This window comes from Stomoxys calcitrans, chromosome 1 (assembly GCF_963082655.1).
Source record: "Stomoxys calcitrans chromosome 1, idStoCalc2.1, whole genome shotgun sequence".
Taxonomy (NCBI): Eukaryota; Metazoa; Arthropoda; class Insecta; order Diptera; family Muscidae; genus Stomoxys; species Stomoxys calcitrans.
Genome location: NC_081552.1, coordinates 42,786,868 through 42,803,705, shown reverse-complemented (window position 1 = coordinate 42,803,705; position 16,838 = coordinate 42,786,868). Strand labels below are relative to the sequence as shown.

At 39.6% G+C, this 16,838-nt stretch overlaps 1 protein-coding gene across 4 annotated transcripts in view; it reads right to left on the bottom strand.

Moving 5' to 3' along the window:
- Window positions 1–10,411, bottom strand: part of LOC106094433 (OTU domain-containing protein 5) — a 32,952-nt gene extending 22,541 nt beyond the window's left edge. The window contains exons 1-3 of one of the 4 annotated variants that reach the window (XM_059360189.1): window positions 10,344–10,401; window positions 9,508–10,123; window positions 8,849–9,442 (exon numbers count right to left, since the gene is read on the bottom strand). In XM_059360189.1, the coding sequence (XP_059216172.1) occupies window positions 8,849–9,442; window positions 9,508–9,696 (783 nt within the window). In that variant the 5' untranslated portion in view covers window positions 9,697–10,123; window positions 10,344–10,401. Of the gene's footprint in view, window positions 1–8,848; window positions 9,443–9,507 lie in introns of all 4 variants that reach the window. The other 3 variants (XM_059360188.1, XM_059360190.1, XM_059360191.1) reach the window with 3 other exon arrangements.
- Window positions 10,412–16,838: the final 6,427 nt, after the last annotated feature.

The window sequence follows — 16,838 nt, the reverse complement described above, 5'->3', positions numbered from 1 at the left end:
TAAGTCCAGCTTGGGGGGTGTTTTGGGGAAGGGGTGGACGCCCAGAAACGTGGTCCCAAATTTGGATATCAGATTCGTATTCTACTCGCAAATACCTTTCATTTGAGTCCCATATTGCCGTGGTCGGTAAATATGTCCGATTTAGGGATGTTTTGGGGTTGTTGGGGTGTTCCCCCTTTCACTTGGTCCAACAATTGGATATCAGATACGTTTTCTTATCCTAAATACCTTTCATTTGAATCCCATATTGTCATGATTGGTCTAAATATATGTTTGGTAGGTTTCAGGGTGGGGCAGCCCCCCTAGTTACCCCATCCGAAATTTGGATACCAAATTTTTATTTTTAGGGTACTATATGAGAGCACACAAAATTTCGCTTAAATCGCACCACCCATCTCCGAGATCTGGCGTTTCTGAAAATTAGGGTAAGGGGGAGGGTCCGCCCCCCTTTCAGATATCAAAAGATGTAGTACCCTATTTTCACCACGGGGTCATTATGCACCATCTGTGAAAATTTCAAGAAAATCGGTTCAGCCGTATCTGAGTCTAAAGGAACACACAAACAAACACAAATTGATTTTTATATATAAGATGTGGTGGATATCCAAAATTCGGCCCGGACGAACTTAACGCATTTTTATACCCTCTACCATAGGGTGGGGGGTATACTAATTTCGTCATTCTGTTTGTAACTACTCGAAATATTCGTCTGAGACCCCATAAAGTATATATATTCTTGATCGTCGCGACATTTTATGTCCATCTAGCCATGTCCGTCCGTCTGTCTGTCGAAAGCACGCTAACTTCCGAAGGAGTAAAGCTAGCCGCTTGAAATTTTGCACAAATACTTCTTATTAGTGTAGGTCAGTTGGTATTGTAAATGGGCTATATCGGTCCATGTTTTGATATAGCTGCCATATAAACCGATCTTGGGTCTTGACTTCATGAGCCTCTATAGTGCGCAATACTGTAGAGGAAATTTTGCATGACGTGTTTTGTTATGATATCCAACATCTGTGCCGAGTATGGTTCAAATCGGTCCATTACCTGATATAGCTGCCATATAAACCGATCTTGGGTCTTGACTTCTTGAGCCTCTAGAGTGCGCAATTCTTATCCGATTGGAATGAAATTTTGCACGACGTGTTTTGTTATGATATTCAACCAATGTGCCGAATATGGTTCAAATCGGTCCATAACCTGATATAGCTGCCATATAAACCGATCTTGGGTCTTGACTTCTTGAGCCTCTAGAGTGCGCAATTCTTATCCGATTTGAATGAAATTTTGCGCGACGTGTTTTGTTATGATATTCAACAACTGTGCCGAGTATTGTTCAAATCGGTTCATAACCTGATATAGCTGCCATATAAAACGATCTTGGGTCTTGACTTCTTGAGCCTCTAGAGGACGCAATTCTTATCCGATTAGACCGAAATTTTGCACGACGTGTTTTGTTATGATATCCAACAACTGTGCCAAGTATGGTTCAAATCGGTTCATAACCTGAGATAACTGTCATATAAACAGATCTGGGGACTTGAAATTTTGAGCATCTAGAGGGCGCAATTCCTATCCGATTTGGATGAAATTTTGCAAGACGTTTTTTATTGTTGCTTTCAACAACTATGTCAAATAAGGTTCAAATCGGTTCATAACCTGATATAGCTGCCATATAAATCGATCTGGGATCTTGACTTCTTGAGCCTCTAGTGGTCGCAATTATTATCCGCTTTGCCTGAAATTATGTACGACGGGTTCTCTCATGACCATCAACATACTAATTTATTATGGTCTGAATCGGTCTATAGCCCGATACAGCTCCCATATAAATCGATCTCTCTATTTTACTTCTTGAGCCCCCAATGGGCGCAATTCTTATTCGAATTGGCTGACATTTTTATATCATTTGATATCACTCTAATAGCAGAGCAAATCTTTTCTTATATCCTTTTTTGCCTAAGAAGAGATGCAGGGAAAAGAACTCGACAAATGCGATCCATGGTGGAGGGTATATAAGATTCGGCCCGGCCGAACTTTGCACGCTTTTACTTGTTTCTTGTTAATTCTTTATTTTATTATGCTCCTATTATTACAATAGAAGGCGTGTACGTTGTCCAAAGGACAATTGGATTGATTCGAATAGAATTGCAAGGTCTTTAAGGGATCAATCATTTTCCGGTTTTCATTTAGACCGTTAAGAGGCAAACTGACGAACAACAAGGCAAAGGGCATTATTCGGAAGTGAAGGCGAAATTATTCTCTGTGGTTTAGATTAGTCAGGATTATGGAAAGTTTGAAGAGATTCTGGAAGTGTGTGAGCTGATAATGAAGTGTTTATTAACTACTCTTCTAATGCTGTCAATTCATACATTGTTTCCGATAATTGTAACTTAGAATTCGTTACCTTTGAGAATTTTGATAACTCTATTCACTCATTTTCTTTTCAATGTATTGATGAACTTGATTTATTTGCTGCCATGAACAGGGTGAAATCTAGATCTATTGGAGTTGACGGGATAGCAATCCATTTTATTAAACTTATCTATCCTTACATATCCTGTTTCATCTTAGACATAGTTAACCAGATCTCGACAACAATTTTTCTTCAGGGTTGGCAAATTGCGCGGGTTGTCCCCATTCCTAAGTCCAAAATCGTAGGCTCTCTTGATGACATTAGGCCTATTTCCATTCTTACTGCCTTGTGGAACACATCATAAAAAACCAGATGCTAAGTGCCGCAATGGATTGGATTTACCATTCCCAATATGTTTTTCGATCTGTCTGCTTTTCCAACTCAATGATTCCGTTCGGGATAATGTAAATAAGGATAAGTTAAGTGTATTGGTTTCTTTAGATATGTCCAAGGCATTTAATTCGATGGACCATTGCAAAATGAATAATAAACTTAAGAATGAATACAGGTTTTCTAAAACAGCTTGCAAACTGGTTTTTTCTTACTTGAATGAGAGATCTCAGTTTACTACTGTTAACGGAGAAAAATCCGACAGGCTTTCTCTGTACTCTGGTGTTCCGCAAGGATCCGTTTTAGGTCCTTTTTTGTTTTTGCTTTATATTAATGACCTACCAATTAAACCAACTCGAGGATTTGTGAAACACTCATATCGGACGTTTTTCTACCAGTACTAGTACTGATTATTTGCAAGATAATATAAATAGGAGGTTCAACTGTATAGCCCCATCTTGACCATACTCAGTACGAATGTCGAGGAGTCTAACGCGAAATATTGTGCCGAAATTCAGCAAAACCGGATAATAATTTTGGCTTTAATTAGCCTAAAACCTTAAATTGGCAGATCGGTCTATATGGGGGCTACAATAAGATATTGTCCGATATAGACCTTCTTCGAACTTAGCTTGCCTATGGACAAAAAAAAGAAGCTGTCCTAAGTTTCAGCTAATAATCTTCATTTTTAAATCTTGTAGTGTGATCTCAGTAGATAGACAGAGAGACAGACGGAGGGACATGGCTAGCAGATAACTGCATGAGATCTTAAATTTGGCACTCAATAGCCACTTTGGCCAAAGCAATTGCCAGTTACAATTGGCACCTTAAAACAAAGTAAGAAAGAAACACTCGCACATGTACAATAGAGTGAGAGATGGCCAAACGTTTTAGTTGTTGTATAGCATTTTGTTGTGTCCTATCTTTCGTCTGCTTGATTCTGTTGAGTATCCAGATCCAGGAACTTTGCGATTAAGATGGGGTGCGTCCAGAGGGATTTGGATTTGAGTCGAGTGGGTCTCGCTGGGCAGTTAAGCAGGTGGCGTGTGTCCTGTGGTCCCTGGTCACAATCGGGATATACATCTTGCACGTCGGCATCAATTCTTGTTCTGTAAGAGTTGAGGCGGCTGCATCTGCCGGATCATAATTGAGCCAGTACTACTCTGGTTTGCCGGGGGAGGTCAATTTCATCAGGTGCATTGAAGGCGGTCGTTTTCCAAAGACTTCATTCACCCGGTAGCTAATTACCGCATCTGCCGCCGTATGTGCATGAATGTTGTTTAGACCAGCTTGATCTAGAGGATCTCGCTTGTAGCGATGAACCTCACGCTCTAGATCATATAGATCTTCCTTAAGGCTTCTGGGCGGTGAATACCTATCCACAAGATAACGCTCTGCCAGCGTTGCCGTTTTGGGCATCTTCTACTTTCAATTATAATTGTTTGGTCGGATGGACGGCCCATTTGGATGTTTACAGCACATCAAAATGTCTATTTCTTAATCGTCGTAAAATTCTAAGACCATTCGACCATCCGTCCGTCTGTTGTAGTCACGCTGCAGTCTTCAAAAATTGAGATATTGGGCTAAAATTTGGCACAATGAATGGTGTAATGATACCCAATATGCGCGTGGGGTATGATCTAGAAGGGATTATATCTTAGGTTCTATACAAATCGATCCCCTGATACCCGTAAAAATCGAATTTATTGTCCAATTTCTCTGAAATTTGACACAGTTATCTGCGTTTTGGTCTTTGACGTCCTTGCAAATATGGTTTAAATCCGACATTTTTTGGGGTTTTCCCCCATATAGACCGAACTCCCGGTTGAAGGAAGATCATATGTGCGTATAGCTGCCATAAATAGAGATGGGCGATGGGTAAATACCCAAAAGGTATTTACTCGGTAAATTGAGTAAATACCCGGTTATTTACCCATTTATACCCAAAAGCTGGGTATTTTTTTAGTTTAGCAGGTATCTTGTTGTATTCTGTTTGCGGCCCCGTTTTGACATGGTCCAAGTTTGAAAATTATTTCTATTCATGTTTCACTCTCAAATAACTTTCATTAGAATCCCACATTTTCCCTTTTGTATACATGACCATTTGGGGCATAATTTTGGGGTGGGGTGACTCCTCGGGAATTGACCCAAATATTTATATAAGTTGCGTGTTCTCCTCTCTAATAACTATCGTTTGAGTCCCATCTTGTCCCGTAACGTGTACATGTCCATTTGGTGCATAATTTTGGAGTGGAACGACGCCTGGGAATAGATACGAAACTTTTATATAGGTTTCGTATACTACTTTTAAGTATTGTCCCGTTTGGTCAATATGTCGTTTGAGGTTATTTTTGAGGTGGGCCGGCCCCCATGGGACTTGACCCCAAATTTTAATATAAGTTTCATATTCTACTTCTAATAACCTTTCATTTGATACCCATATTGCCCCAATTGGTAAACATGCCATTTTTAGACGGTTTTTGAGGGTAGGTGGGCCTTCGAGTTGACATATCATATTCGTACTCTACTCTTAAATACCTTTCATTTGTAACTCATATTGTTCTAATCGGTAAGAATGTCCGTTTGGGTGGGTTGTGCGGCGTCCCTCACGGATATTTTACCTCAAAATTTTATATCAATTTTGTGTTTTGGATAACCATAAGGTGGCTTAGGGAGAGGGTTGATTAGGGAGAGGGTTTATATAATAGATTATATATTGTTAATTAATAATACATACTAGAAGAAGATTGCGTATAGTTTTGGTAAAGTTAAGAATGTTGGTCGGCTGGGAGGGAATTTGGTAGGTTTTTTGAAAATTTTTGGTCGGAAAAATGTTTTCCGGTCTCTGCGATAAGAGCCCAAAAGCCATTGCCTAGACAGCATGTAGTTGTCTTCGTTAGGGTAGGACCTTTGTCTCCGATTGGAGACAGGCCGTAGCAGTTCGGAGGGCGGCATTCTGACAGATCTGAATATTATTTCACTGCGTATAACTGCTATATAACTTACCACAGAGCGACAAATTGCTTTGTACGTGGTCAACAAGGTTTCTTTGTCGGCACCCCAAGTGCTGCCGGCAAGTTACCTGAATACCTTGTTTCTACTTTTGACTTTATCGTAAATTGCTGCGACATGTGGGGAGAATGTGCGAGAGCTGTCAAATGTGACGCCAAGTATTTTTAGACGCTTGATGGTCGGAATCATTACTCCATCGACCATTACAATCAACTCAGTAGTTATAGTTGTTGTTGTAGCCACATTTTCATGTGGAGGTAGCGATCCGCGTCATGCTCCTGATGTGAGCTAGCTTGTTCCGGTCCAAAGGACCGATCGCCGCGGGAACAGGGTAGCCATTGGTTATTTAAAGGCGCCAATAACTCGCCTTGTCATATCGAGCATCATCGGCAATCAGTATTTGTATAAGAGCCGGTGCCACCCGGCCTCTCACTGAAACTCTCCGCTCGATACCGCAGGTTGCCCGTGACTGCCGTTGCAGCTACTCCGTATGGAGCATTCCACTATCCGCAAACTGTGGGCATGCCCGATAGCTCGCAGCTAAGTTTCTCGTAGCAGCAACGAACACCACACAGATCGGACCTCAATATTCCAGCCTGTGTAGTGCTTACAACTATCCCGTGCCGGTATCCCAGTTCAGTATTCACTTCACTCGTATCTGTAGTGAACAATGTGGCTGAAGATTTGGTGGCAGATATCTTTAAATCTCTTGCAGCGAAATATGAGGCAAGTTCTTTGAGGTAGACGTTCGACCTATGACAGATGTCCCCAATTGGTGGGGAGCCTAATGCCATAATGTCGTCAATAGTGTTGGCGATGTCCTCAAATAGTTTGGCATGGCCGACCGTCTCGAATACCTTCGATAGATCCAGTGCCACGAGGACCGTCTTATCACATGGCCTGGGCTGGCTGAAGCCACGGCAAATGTGTGCAGTGATGGCAGGCAAAGCTTTTGTTTAGCTATGCAATCTTCTAAATCCATGCTAATGCCCAGTGAATGTAAATTCTCCTACGAGGCTCGGGAGGAGCAATACCCCAAGCAGCGTCATTCAGCTCGCTGATTCCGGAGTAAATGGGGTCTGTTTAACGAATCCCATCACGATCGCCTGCGACTACCACTGCCTATGCCGGGAAATTTGGCCGCACTTGAGGTATTAGACCGGCTGGTATAGAGTGATCGATGTCTCGGAATTTCCTCTCGTCAATTCGCACATTTGAGGGGGTTGTCAGTTCACTGAAGCGGCGATTGGTGTACCCTCTGAAGCCAACCCAATCGGCATTCTTCTGATTGATAAACGCCCAACGCTCAGAGGTTATGGAATCGAGTGTTCGGTCGGTCGATGGTGAGAATTATGGAGAGGTTGTCTGATCCCAAAGAAATAACGACTTGCCAGGATATGTCACTTAGGAGATCAGAGACCAATGTCTGGCGAGCTGAGACACCTCCTCGTAATTCTAGCGGGGACATCCTCATTCACCGTGCAAAACGTGGAGCCTACAATCTGCTCTGCCACTGGTCGTTACCTAGGATTAAAGTCTCTTAGAACCAGACGATTATGGCTAGACAGTAGCTTGGTCATTAACTGGGTCACATCTACCCTAACTGGCGATATTTACACGTTGTATAGCTCCATCTCGGCAGTACCAGACATGACTGCTATCCAGTCAGGCGCAAGCGAGATGGGTCTATACTCGTGGAATGGTGTATCACGGAGGCCAATCCTCCACCTCCATTCATTATGCGATCCTAGCGTAGCACATTGTATCCGTAAGAACTGTGCAAGCTGAAGGAGTTGGTCAGCTTTGTCTCCTCGATCGCTGCAACCAATATGTTCTTCCTACTCATAAAATCCATCTTGTCGATCTTGCCTACAAGAGCGTTGTAATTCAATTGCATAGGCCTGATAATATTGGGGCTGGGATGCTGCTGTTGCGTATATTGCCGCACGGAAGAGGTCAGGGGGTCATATTGTCCGACGACGAGGACGTAGAAAGCGACAACGGCGACGGTTTTGACCCACTGCGTTCTATGTTGGCACATCACCTTGCAGGCCCGTTATTATACAGCTTAAACTTGAATTTGAAGTTTGCACTTTTTCCTTAGTGGAACGGAATGTTCATGGGCAAAATTTGCAATTTTGTATTCATTAAGGTACAGGGGTAAACTTCTCACGTATCACCGAGTGCTGCCCGATTCAAGTTTAAGCTCAATGATAAGGGTCATCTTTTTATAGCCGAGTCCGAACGACGTGCCGCAGAGCGACACCTGTTTGGGTAGAAGTTTTTCATGGCAAAGTACCACACAAATGGCGCCAACATTAGGAAAGGATAACCATCGCAGAAAAAATTGTTTCTGAGTTTCTCGCCAGGATTCGAACCCAGGCGTTTAGCGTATGATTAGTCGTTCAAAAACAAAATAAATAGAAGGGGACCGAGTACGGATGCCTGAGGAACTGTACTTTTAACCGGCAGAGTAGATGATGTCATAATCACCTATCTGCTATCTGCAAATTGCTTGCTATCGAACGAATAGGAAAACAAAAGTTTACACGCCCTTTTACTAAGACCGTAAACTGTGAACAGCTTTTAATTCAATACGAAGTAATTCACCACTTCGAAACCCTTCTCTAGATCCAAAGAGAGTGAAATACAGACATTGTGAATTGCCACGCAGTTCCGAATCTGGTCGGTAAGGCCTAAAAGCAACATGGATGTCCCTCTACCCTTCCTGAAGCCTTCTTTTCACTTTCTTAGCTGGGTTACGCAATTTGCAATATGTCCTCCAGTTATCATCACTCCAATCTTGAAGAAAACCTTTATGAGCCAAATCCGCCATTGAATGGTGAATCCTGATCTCAGGACACTTGATCCGTATTGCTTCACAAACATTATTTTTTAAAAAAAATCAAATCATCAAATCAAATTTTTCGAATTTTCTTCTGTTTCAACAATGATATGCAAATGCTGAGACGATCCCAGCAAAGGCAAAAAACAAAAAAAAAAAAAAAAAAAAAATATCTAAACCTCCCCCTCAGTTACACCCCTTAAAGCTCATTATCAACATTTTGATATGTACACATGGCTACTTACTATGTAATCCATGGTGTGTTGCCTAATAACATCATGCATTTCTTCATCACCATATATCTGCAATGAAATGGAACGGAATAGACAAGCGCCATCCTCTTCGACAGGTTTTAATATGTAACCACGATCTGCCATGCATTTGGCAAATTGTTCATCCTTGCGTTGCCATTCATCGGCTGTTATTTTGCCCTCTTTGGGTTGCAAGTGTTCATCGCCCGAATTGTAACCGGAAAAGGTGTCTTCAATGGCCTTGAGTAGGCCACTGGCTGCTTGGGCTACCGTTGCTGGAGTTGTTTGGCTTTTAGGCGATTGGGAACCCAATAGCAAATGATCGGGCGATTTATTACCAACGGCCGAGGCATGCGAAACAGTACTGGGAGCAGCACTTCCACCAGCACCAGCTGAGGAACTAGTGCCAGCATGTGGGCTATTGCATTTGGGAACCATTACATGTTTGTCTGGGTGCGCTGAAACACGATCACGTTTATGGTGATGATCATTGAGATGATCTCGACGTTTGGTGCGTGTAGTTTTGTGAGGACTACGACGATGGCGATTGAGTTCTTCATACACATCGACTCCACGGCGTTGGGGGCTCTGTTAAAGATACATATGGGAAAAAAGGAATATTAAAATTGTGTCCTTTCGGTAGACATACTAACCTGGCTATGGTTATCTATTACCACATTACGATGAGCATGAACATTGGCAGCTCGATTCGTTTGCTGGTGACTGCTACTTGTCGCATCGCCAACGCTGGAACCTGTATGGGTGTCCTTCTTGTCACTATCTCCCGTACCGGACGACCCAGATCTCTTCTGGGGAGCTGCAACAACTGGTTTTATGGTCATTATGCCAAGGTCTAGCTTAGGCTGTTAAATTTCAGAGAAGGGCACCACAGACCAAATGACGCAGATCTCAAAATATGTGCAGCCGTAATCGTTTTAATTTCTTGCTTTTCCTCTTTTCGCTGCTACTGCTAGTGAATATTTTTCAGTATTATGGGACTCTGGTGCTGCAGCAGCTCACACAACAATTTTATGTTGCTTTATTTTCTGAATTTTTGGTTGTCGCCCTGTTTTGTTCCTCTATGATGATGATGATGGTGATTTTTTCTTCGTTTCTTCTTTTTTGTGTGGATTATTATTTACTTTCATATGTCTCTATGTATATTCGTTCCCCTTTTGTCTTTGTCACTTCAACAAAAAAATACTGCTGCCACTGAACGTGTGTGTGCGACGATAGTTTCCAACCAAACCATATGATGAGTGTTTGCTGCTGTTTGTAATGGCTGTTTGATATAGATGAAAGGTGGTTAACGGGGGTAGGGGAAGTGGGGAATTTTTTTCCTACGCCTTGAACTTTTCCAAAGTCTTTTAATCACTTAAATCTCTAGCCCCTTAACAAAAATTTGTATTTTTTCATGTCCAAACAATGGGTAAAACGTTTTACAATGTTTCTGGCCAATTTTTAAAACTTTTAGATAACGAAATTTAACCTTTTATGGACTTTTTCCTGCCGATGTTCGAGCACTTTCAGTCAATTCAATTCTATTGTTTAGTTTTGTTGTTGTTGTTTTTCGTATGTTCGTCGTCATGAAACGCTTTTAACATAGGTATGAGTTGGTTACTTGGTATTGTCATGAACAGCTACCACTGCTCCGATAACTGTTGTTATCGATAACCAATATTAAACGTTGCTTGGAATAACGGTATGTATAAATCCGTGGCAATTTTTGTATTGCATTTTTTTCATTTTCTTCAGTTTGAATGTTATTTGGGACGTGAAAGCGGTTAAAATAACTTATTTTATTGAGTGAGTATCATACTGAAACACCAATGAAAACTATTTTTGAAGTTGGAAAGTGAATTACATCAAGTGCTTGGAAATTAACTTTTATGTTTCAAGAATTCTTTAATAATGATTAATTCAGTGTTACAAGTGGTGTTACATCACAAGGGGTAAAGGCTTACAATACCAATCCAACAAAAAACTTTTCTTTAGTGTTATTGCAAAAATACAAAGTAGTAGTAGTAGTATTTATTGAGTCTTTTCTTTTTCGATTACATTGGAATACTGGAATGTACTTATCGATAACAATATAATATACTAAGAACTATTGTTGTTTGGTTCTAATACACGATTATTTGTCTTATTTGCTACTTGCTTAACATGAAGTTGTGTATATGAATGAAAAGTCATAACAAATGAATTTTGTAAATAGAAGACTTGCTCCCGGTCCTCACTGTCTCTAACAGAGCTTGATTGTCTGTTAAATAATAAATAATCTTACAATTAAAAAAACATCTAAAACGAAATAACAATAAGTCTGTTAATCACTATATCGAACAGATCGGAATGGTTTAACCAAATAATAAATGTAGTAAAGTATCACAGATCGTGTGTATGAACTATCGAACGTTCAAATACATATATAAGGCAAGATATATCACATTTTCGTTTTGCTATTAGAATATATTGCAGGGTGAGTAAAATTGTAATAATAATAAATTCCTATGATTTAATAAATTAATATGTAAATATATATATACATCCTCATCCTCTATGAGAGCCTGATGTTGTTGTTTGGAAAAAAATTGGTGTGTTATTGCGGATTGATCCATTGTCGGTGGCTTCATTTATGATGGCAACAGGGGATAGATAAACAGAATCAGCCCAAGATGTATGTTCTTGCAATTCAAAGATTTCTTTAATCAATTCGTTATCATGAGTGGCCAACTTTTGCACAAATGTTTTCTGGAGCTTGAACGCGTAAGAACACAGGGGTTCAATTCCAGAATTGTCGTAGATGAAGTTATTAGAATATTTTTTTGTGCGATTTTGATAATTTTTGTTTATGCATCTGCGAAGAATTTTGCGCTCAAAAATTTCCAGTTCTTTGGCTACTGTCGGGGAGACAGTAAACCAGATGGGAAAGCCGTAGATAAGCACTGGTCTGATGGCCACCTTGTATAGCAACAACTTTGTGGATTGGGGTAAGTGTTTGTTGTTTAAAATGTAAGAAAATGCTCCTAGAATTCTTTTTGACTTCTTCAGAGTTGTCCGTGCGTGGGAGTTGAATTTCATCAGCTTGTCAAACGTGATGCCAAGATATTTGATGCTGGATTCAATTGGGATGTTAACGCCGTTGAGTATAAGTTCCAGAGATTTGCTTTGAGGAACCACGTATTTTGGGCATTTCCCAGATGCGTTTCTTATGCAGATTGCCTTTGATTTCCCTGCATTAATTTGTATGCCCCAAGTGTTATAGTAATTATTTATGATATTAAGGTGCTGCGCTGCTTTCCTGAGAGCAATTTCTGGTGAGGTGTCATGTGCATATATTAAACAATCATCGGCATATAAAATTGCTTGGGAATTTTGTGCAACATGGGGAAAGTCATGCAGGAAGTAATTAAAAAGATGCGGTGCCAACACACTTCCTTGTGGCACCCCACTACAAACGGAACCAGAATCGGATAAGGTACCCTGAATGTCAACACAAAATTTCCGATCTGTTAAAAAGCTTTTTATAGTTTTTACAAGATAAGGATCCACCTCCAAATCAATCAACTTATATAATATTCCTTTATGGCAAACTGAATCAAATGCCTTTGCAATGTCAAGGGAAATCGCTACAGTACATACTTGATTCCGTAAATTAGTGGTAATGTCGTTATGGAATTTTAACAATGCATGCTGCGTGGAGTGCGCTTTTCTGAATCCAAACTGGTAACTTGTTATTGGTTCAATAAGGAATCCATTTTCTATCTTCTGTTTCAGGACTTGCTCAAATATCTTCCCGATGTTAGACAATAAGGATATTGGACGAAAATCGGATGGGCTAATGGATTCGGTGTTTTTTTTTATTGGAAGTATTTTTGCTACCTTCCACTCAGCCGGAAAGTACCCATTATTTATGCAGTGATTAAATATGCAAGTAAGTAAATTCACGGTGGAATCAGGGAACTTTTTTACAACAAAGTTGGAGATTCCATCTAAGCCACTGGATTTTTTATTATTCATTAGCTTTATAATGGATTTAACTTTTGCAGGGTCGACGAAATGGAGGCTATCTGCATTCTGAAAGGCATTAAATTCAGCATCAAGTGTGAAAATAGAACGAGGGATGACATTTATGGTGTTTGATATTCTTGAGTGGAAATCTTCAATCGGACGTGGAGGCAAGCTTTCGCGGAAAGTATTTGAGTAAAACTCGTGGAACTGTTGAGCTATATCAGAGCTATTGGTAATTATATCGTTATTTCGGACAATTTGCTGGCAAAATGGAGACTTAGTTTTCCCTGTGATTTGATAAATTTTTTTAAAAGCGGATGGACTAGGTTTAATATCTTGCAGCCTTTTATTGAAGTAATCTGCTTGCTCAATGTTGATGCTTTCTTTTATAATTGTTTTAAGCAATTGTAACTGGTTAGATAAAAGCTTGTACTCACTAGATGTTCTATTGCCTTTCCGGTGGAATATCTTTTTAAGTTCCTTTTGCCAGAGGTGCTTGATTTTATATAGTTTTTTTGTTCTTTCTGAGAGAAGAAACTTATTGTCCTGGATTTGTATCCGTTTTGTGTGATTATCGTGAATAGTATTAAATGATGAGTTAAAATCCTTTATTAACGCGTCTATTTGTGTGTTTTCCAGGTTCATAATAGACGAGGGCATGATGCGGCAAGACGCTGAATCCATGTCTTGCTTAAAATTGCTCCAATTTGTATCCTTATATGATGTAAAGATGCGAGGGGTTCTCATAAGAAGCTCTGTTTGATCCATACGCAGGGACAATTTAATTGGAAAATGGTCTGAGAAGGATGACAAGGATGCAACTTCAAAATTTGGAAGAGTATCATTTAACAGGTGCGGACTGATGAGGAAATGGTCCAAGAATGAAGAACCGTTTGGAAATGATGGAGAAGAATCACAAATTCGGGTGACATCAAGCATGTTGTCTTCAAGCCATTTTCTCATTGTTTTACCATTCATATTTTCCAGTGTATCACCCCAGACAGGACTTTTTGAGTTTAGATCACCTCCAAGGATAAATCCATCAAAATTCCTACAAAGTTGAATGAGTTTTAATAAATCAGACTCAAACTTATGAGTCTGATAGTTACACTGGACGTAAATTGAACCAATTAGATATTTTCTGCGGACACTGTTGTCTAATAGCTCTATTTGAGCAAGGCAAGTATTTATTCCGACATCATTTAGGACAATTCGGTTGAATTGTATAGAATTTCTGACAACAATGCCAACCCCAATAGGCGAATTGTCATAAATAAAGTTGTATCCATTTAATTTAATTTTCCTGTTTCGTTTTAGATGGCATTCTTGAATAAATCCTATATCTATTTTGTCACGATGCAAGGTGTCCTTTAGCTCTATTTGTCGACTGACATCTACCAGTGACCTCACGTTGTATGTTAAAAATTTTATAACTCTATGGTTCATAATTACTTTTTACTTTATTAAGCAGGCGCAAAAATTCTATCTTGGCATCTGACTTTGTCATACTTGCATATTCAGAGAGAAATATGTGTATTTCTTGTTCCAGTGACAGTTCTTCTGGTTCCAGAAAAATAGAAGCTAATTTAAGGAATTGGTCAATTATTGGGGATTTACGTTGCATTGTATTTTCTTGTACAGAAGAACGCGGATGAAAAAGATTAGAAAATGTCTGGCCAGGAGTTCTCATCGACGACCCCACAGCCTGGTTGACATTGGCCCTTACCATAGACCTCTCTTCGATGGCCTTTGAAATCCTTTGCTGTCGGGCGACAGCATACTTTTTGTATGTTGGGCACCCCCGCCAATTAGCTGGATGACCCACCTCATTGCAATTATTGCAAAACGGATCTGAGGAGTCTTCTCTTTTGCGCAGACATTCACCTGAACCATGATTCTGGTCACATTTCACACATTTATACGCGGAATTACAATTCCGAGATATGTGCCCCCAGCGTTGACACCTATGACATTGTATGTCGGATTCCTTCTTTTTCGGCTTCTCCCAAGAAACCACTTGATTCTGTATGCCCCTGATATCAGATATATCAGTAAGCTTCTTACCGGGTAATAGCGAAACTAAAAAAAGACCAGTGTCAGCATTCTTCTTTGTTTTGTATTTTGCTATATTTGCAACTGTGTTCGGTACTTTCTCCTCCAATTCAGCTTTTACATCGCTGATTTCGGTGCTTGAGGTAAGGCCTCGTAATACAAATGACGGTTGTTTCATCTCCTTTGGGGTAAATGAGTACGAATGTACACCTTTCTGACGTAAAATGGCCATCATTGATAAATGGACGGACGGGTCCATAAAGTAGATTTTACTTTTATTTTTATTAATATTTTTTACCTTAAAAGCAGATGTCCCAATTGTATCTCTTAAGGAGTCAACTAGAGCTTTGACATTCACATTAAAAAGGAATATTGGTGGGCACCATTTTAATTTTGGTGCATTGTCATTGTTGCTATTGTTGTTGTTGCCTTTGGCAGCCTGTGTGGCTTGAGTTAATGGAGCAGATACGGAGGCAAAATCAACCTGGGTAAGAACCCCAAGTATACCAAATTGATTGTCGTCCATCTGCTTGTGTTTTTTTAATCTTTCCCTTAATTCAGAGGACTCCAAGTCCTTCAAATCTACGGTGGTTTCGAGCCGTTGTCTCTTGGTGGCATTTATGCTTGTTGTCGCTGTTGCATTGTTGGTAAATATTGCAGTCGTTGCTTGCTGTGAAGTTGATGCCTCCTCCTCCACTGCATCAGAGTCCATCTCGTTGGGAGAAAAACCAGGCATCATATTTGCAAAACCTTGCAGGTGTGATGCCTGTTTTTTTTTTGATGATTCGGTAAATAATTTATGAATTCTTAATTTTTTGTTTATGTTAAAAAAATATACGTCTGTTTAGATTCAGTGTTGCCTACTTTTTCAAAAAAAAATACAAAGTTGAGTATGTAACAATCGATAAGTAAATAATGCTGCCAAATTAGGGTTGCATGTTAAGGCTGGTTCTATATTAGTTTTTCACAGTCGAGACACCTTACCTTTTTCAAATACTACAAAAATCTCAATGAAAACATTATACCTTTATGAAAATTTTTCATAATTAATAAGGAAATAACCTACTGAATGAAATTAGCATGTTTTTTTGCTTCGAAATGTATTATCTAAAAAACGTAATCACGAAAATGTCGCGAAAAACGAACATAGTACCAGCCATTACACAGTAAAAATAAGTTTGAATAAATCGAATATCTAACATTAACATTTACGTGTACGCAGGAGCAACAAGTAAAGTAAAGGCTCTGTTACACGGTATGTAGGTGTCTTATGAAATGTCAAATTGAGCATTGGAAATTTTACGACGCTTAAAGCTGAGTATTCTGTTCACCTTTTCAAACGCCATATGAAAAAGCGTCGGCGAAACGTTGGCTAAAAATAGGCTTCCGCCGAAAAAGAATTTGATCTGATTTTCCGAAACAAAAACATTTGATTGCTGTTAAATTTCGAATATTCTATTCTATTCTGCTTTCGGAATAGCCGCTGAAATTTTTTTCTTGTTTCGCGAGCGAAATTTGACAGCAATCAAATGTTTTTGTTTCCATACCAAAACACGTTTCTTTATCTGCACTTATTGTTTTTTCTATTTTTTATACTTTTCTCAAATATATAAAGAAAAGCGAACCACTGAAACCAATAAAACAAGCAACAATGATGCCGGCAATATTTTCAAGTGTTGCCACTATAATAATTCTTTGCCATTTTCCTCGCTATAATCAGAGTACTACTTTTCCGCCTACTTTTAGCCAACGTTTCGCCGACGTTTTTTATATCCACCACCTTAGGATAGGGGGTATATTCATTTAGTCATTCCGTTTGCAACACATCGAAATATCAATTTCCGACCCTACAAAGTATACATATTTTGCATCGTAGTAAAATTCTTAGACGATTTAACGACGTCCGTGCGTCCATTCGTCTGTC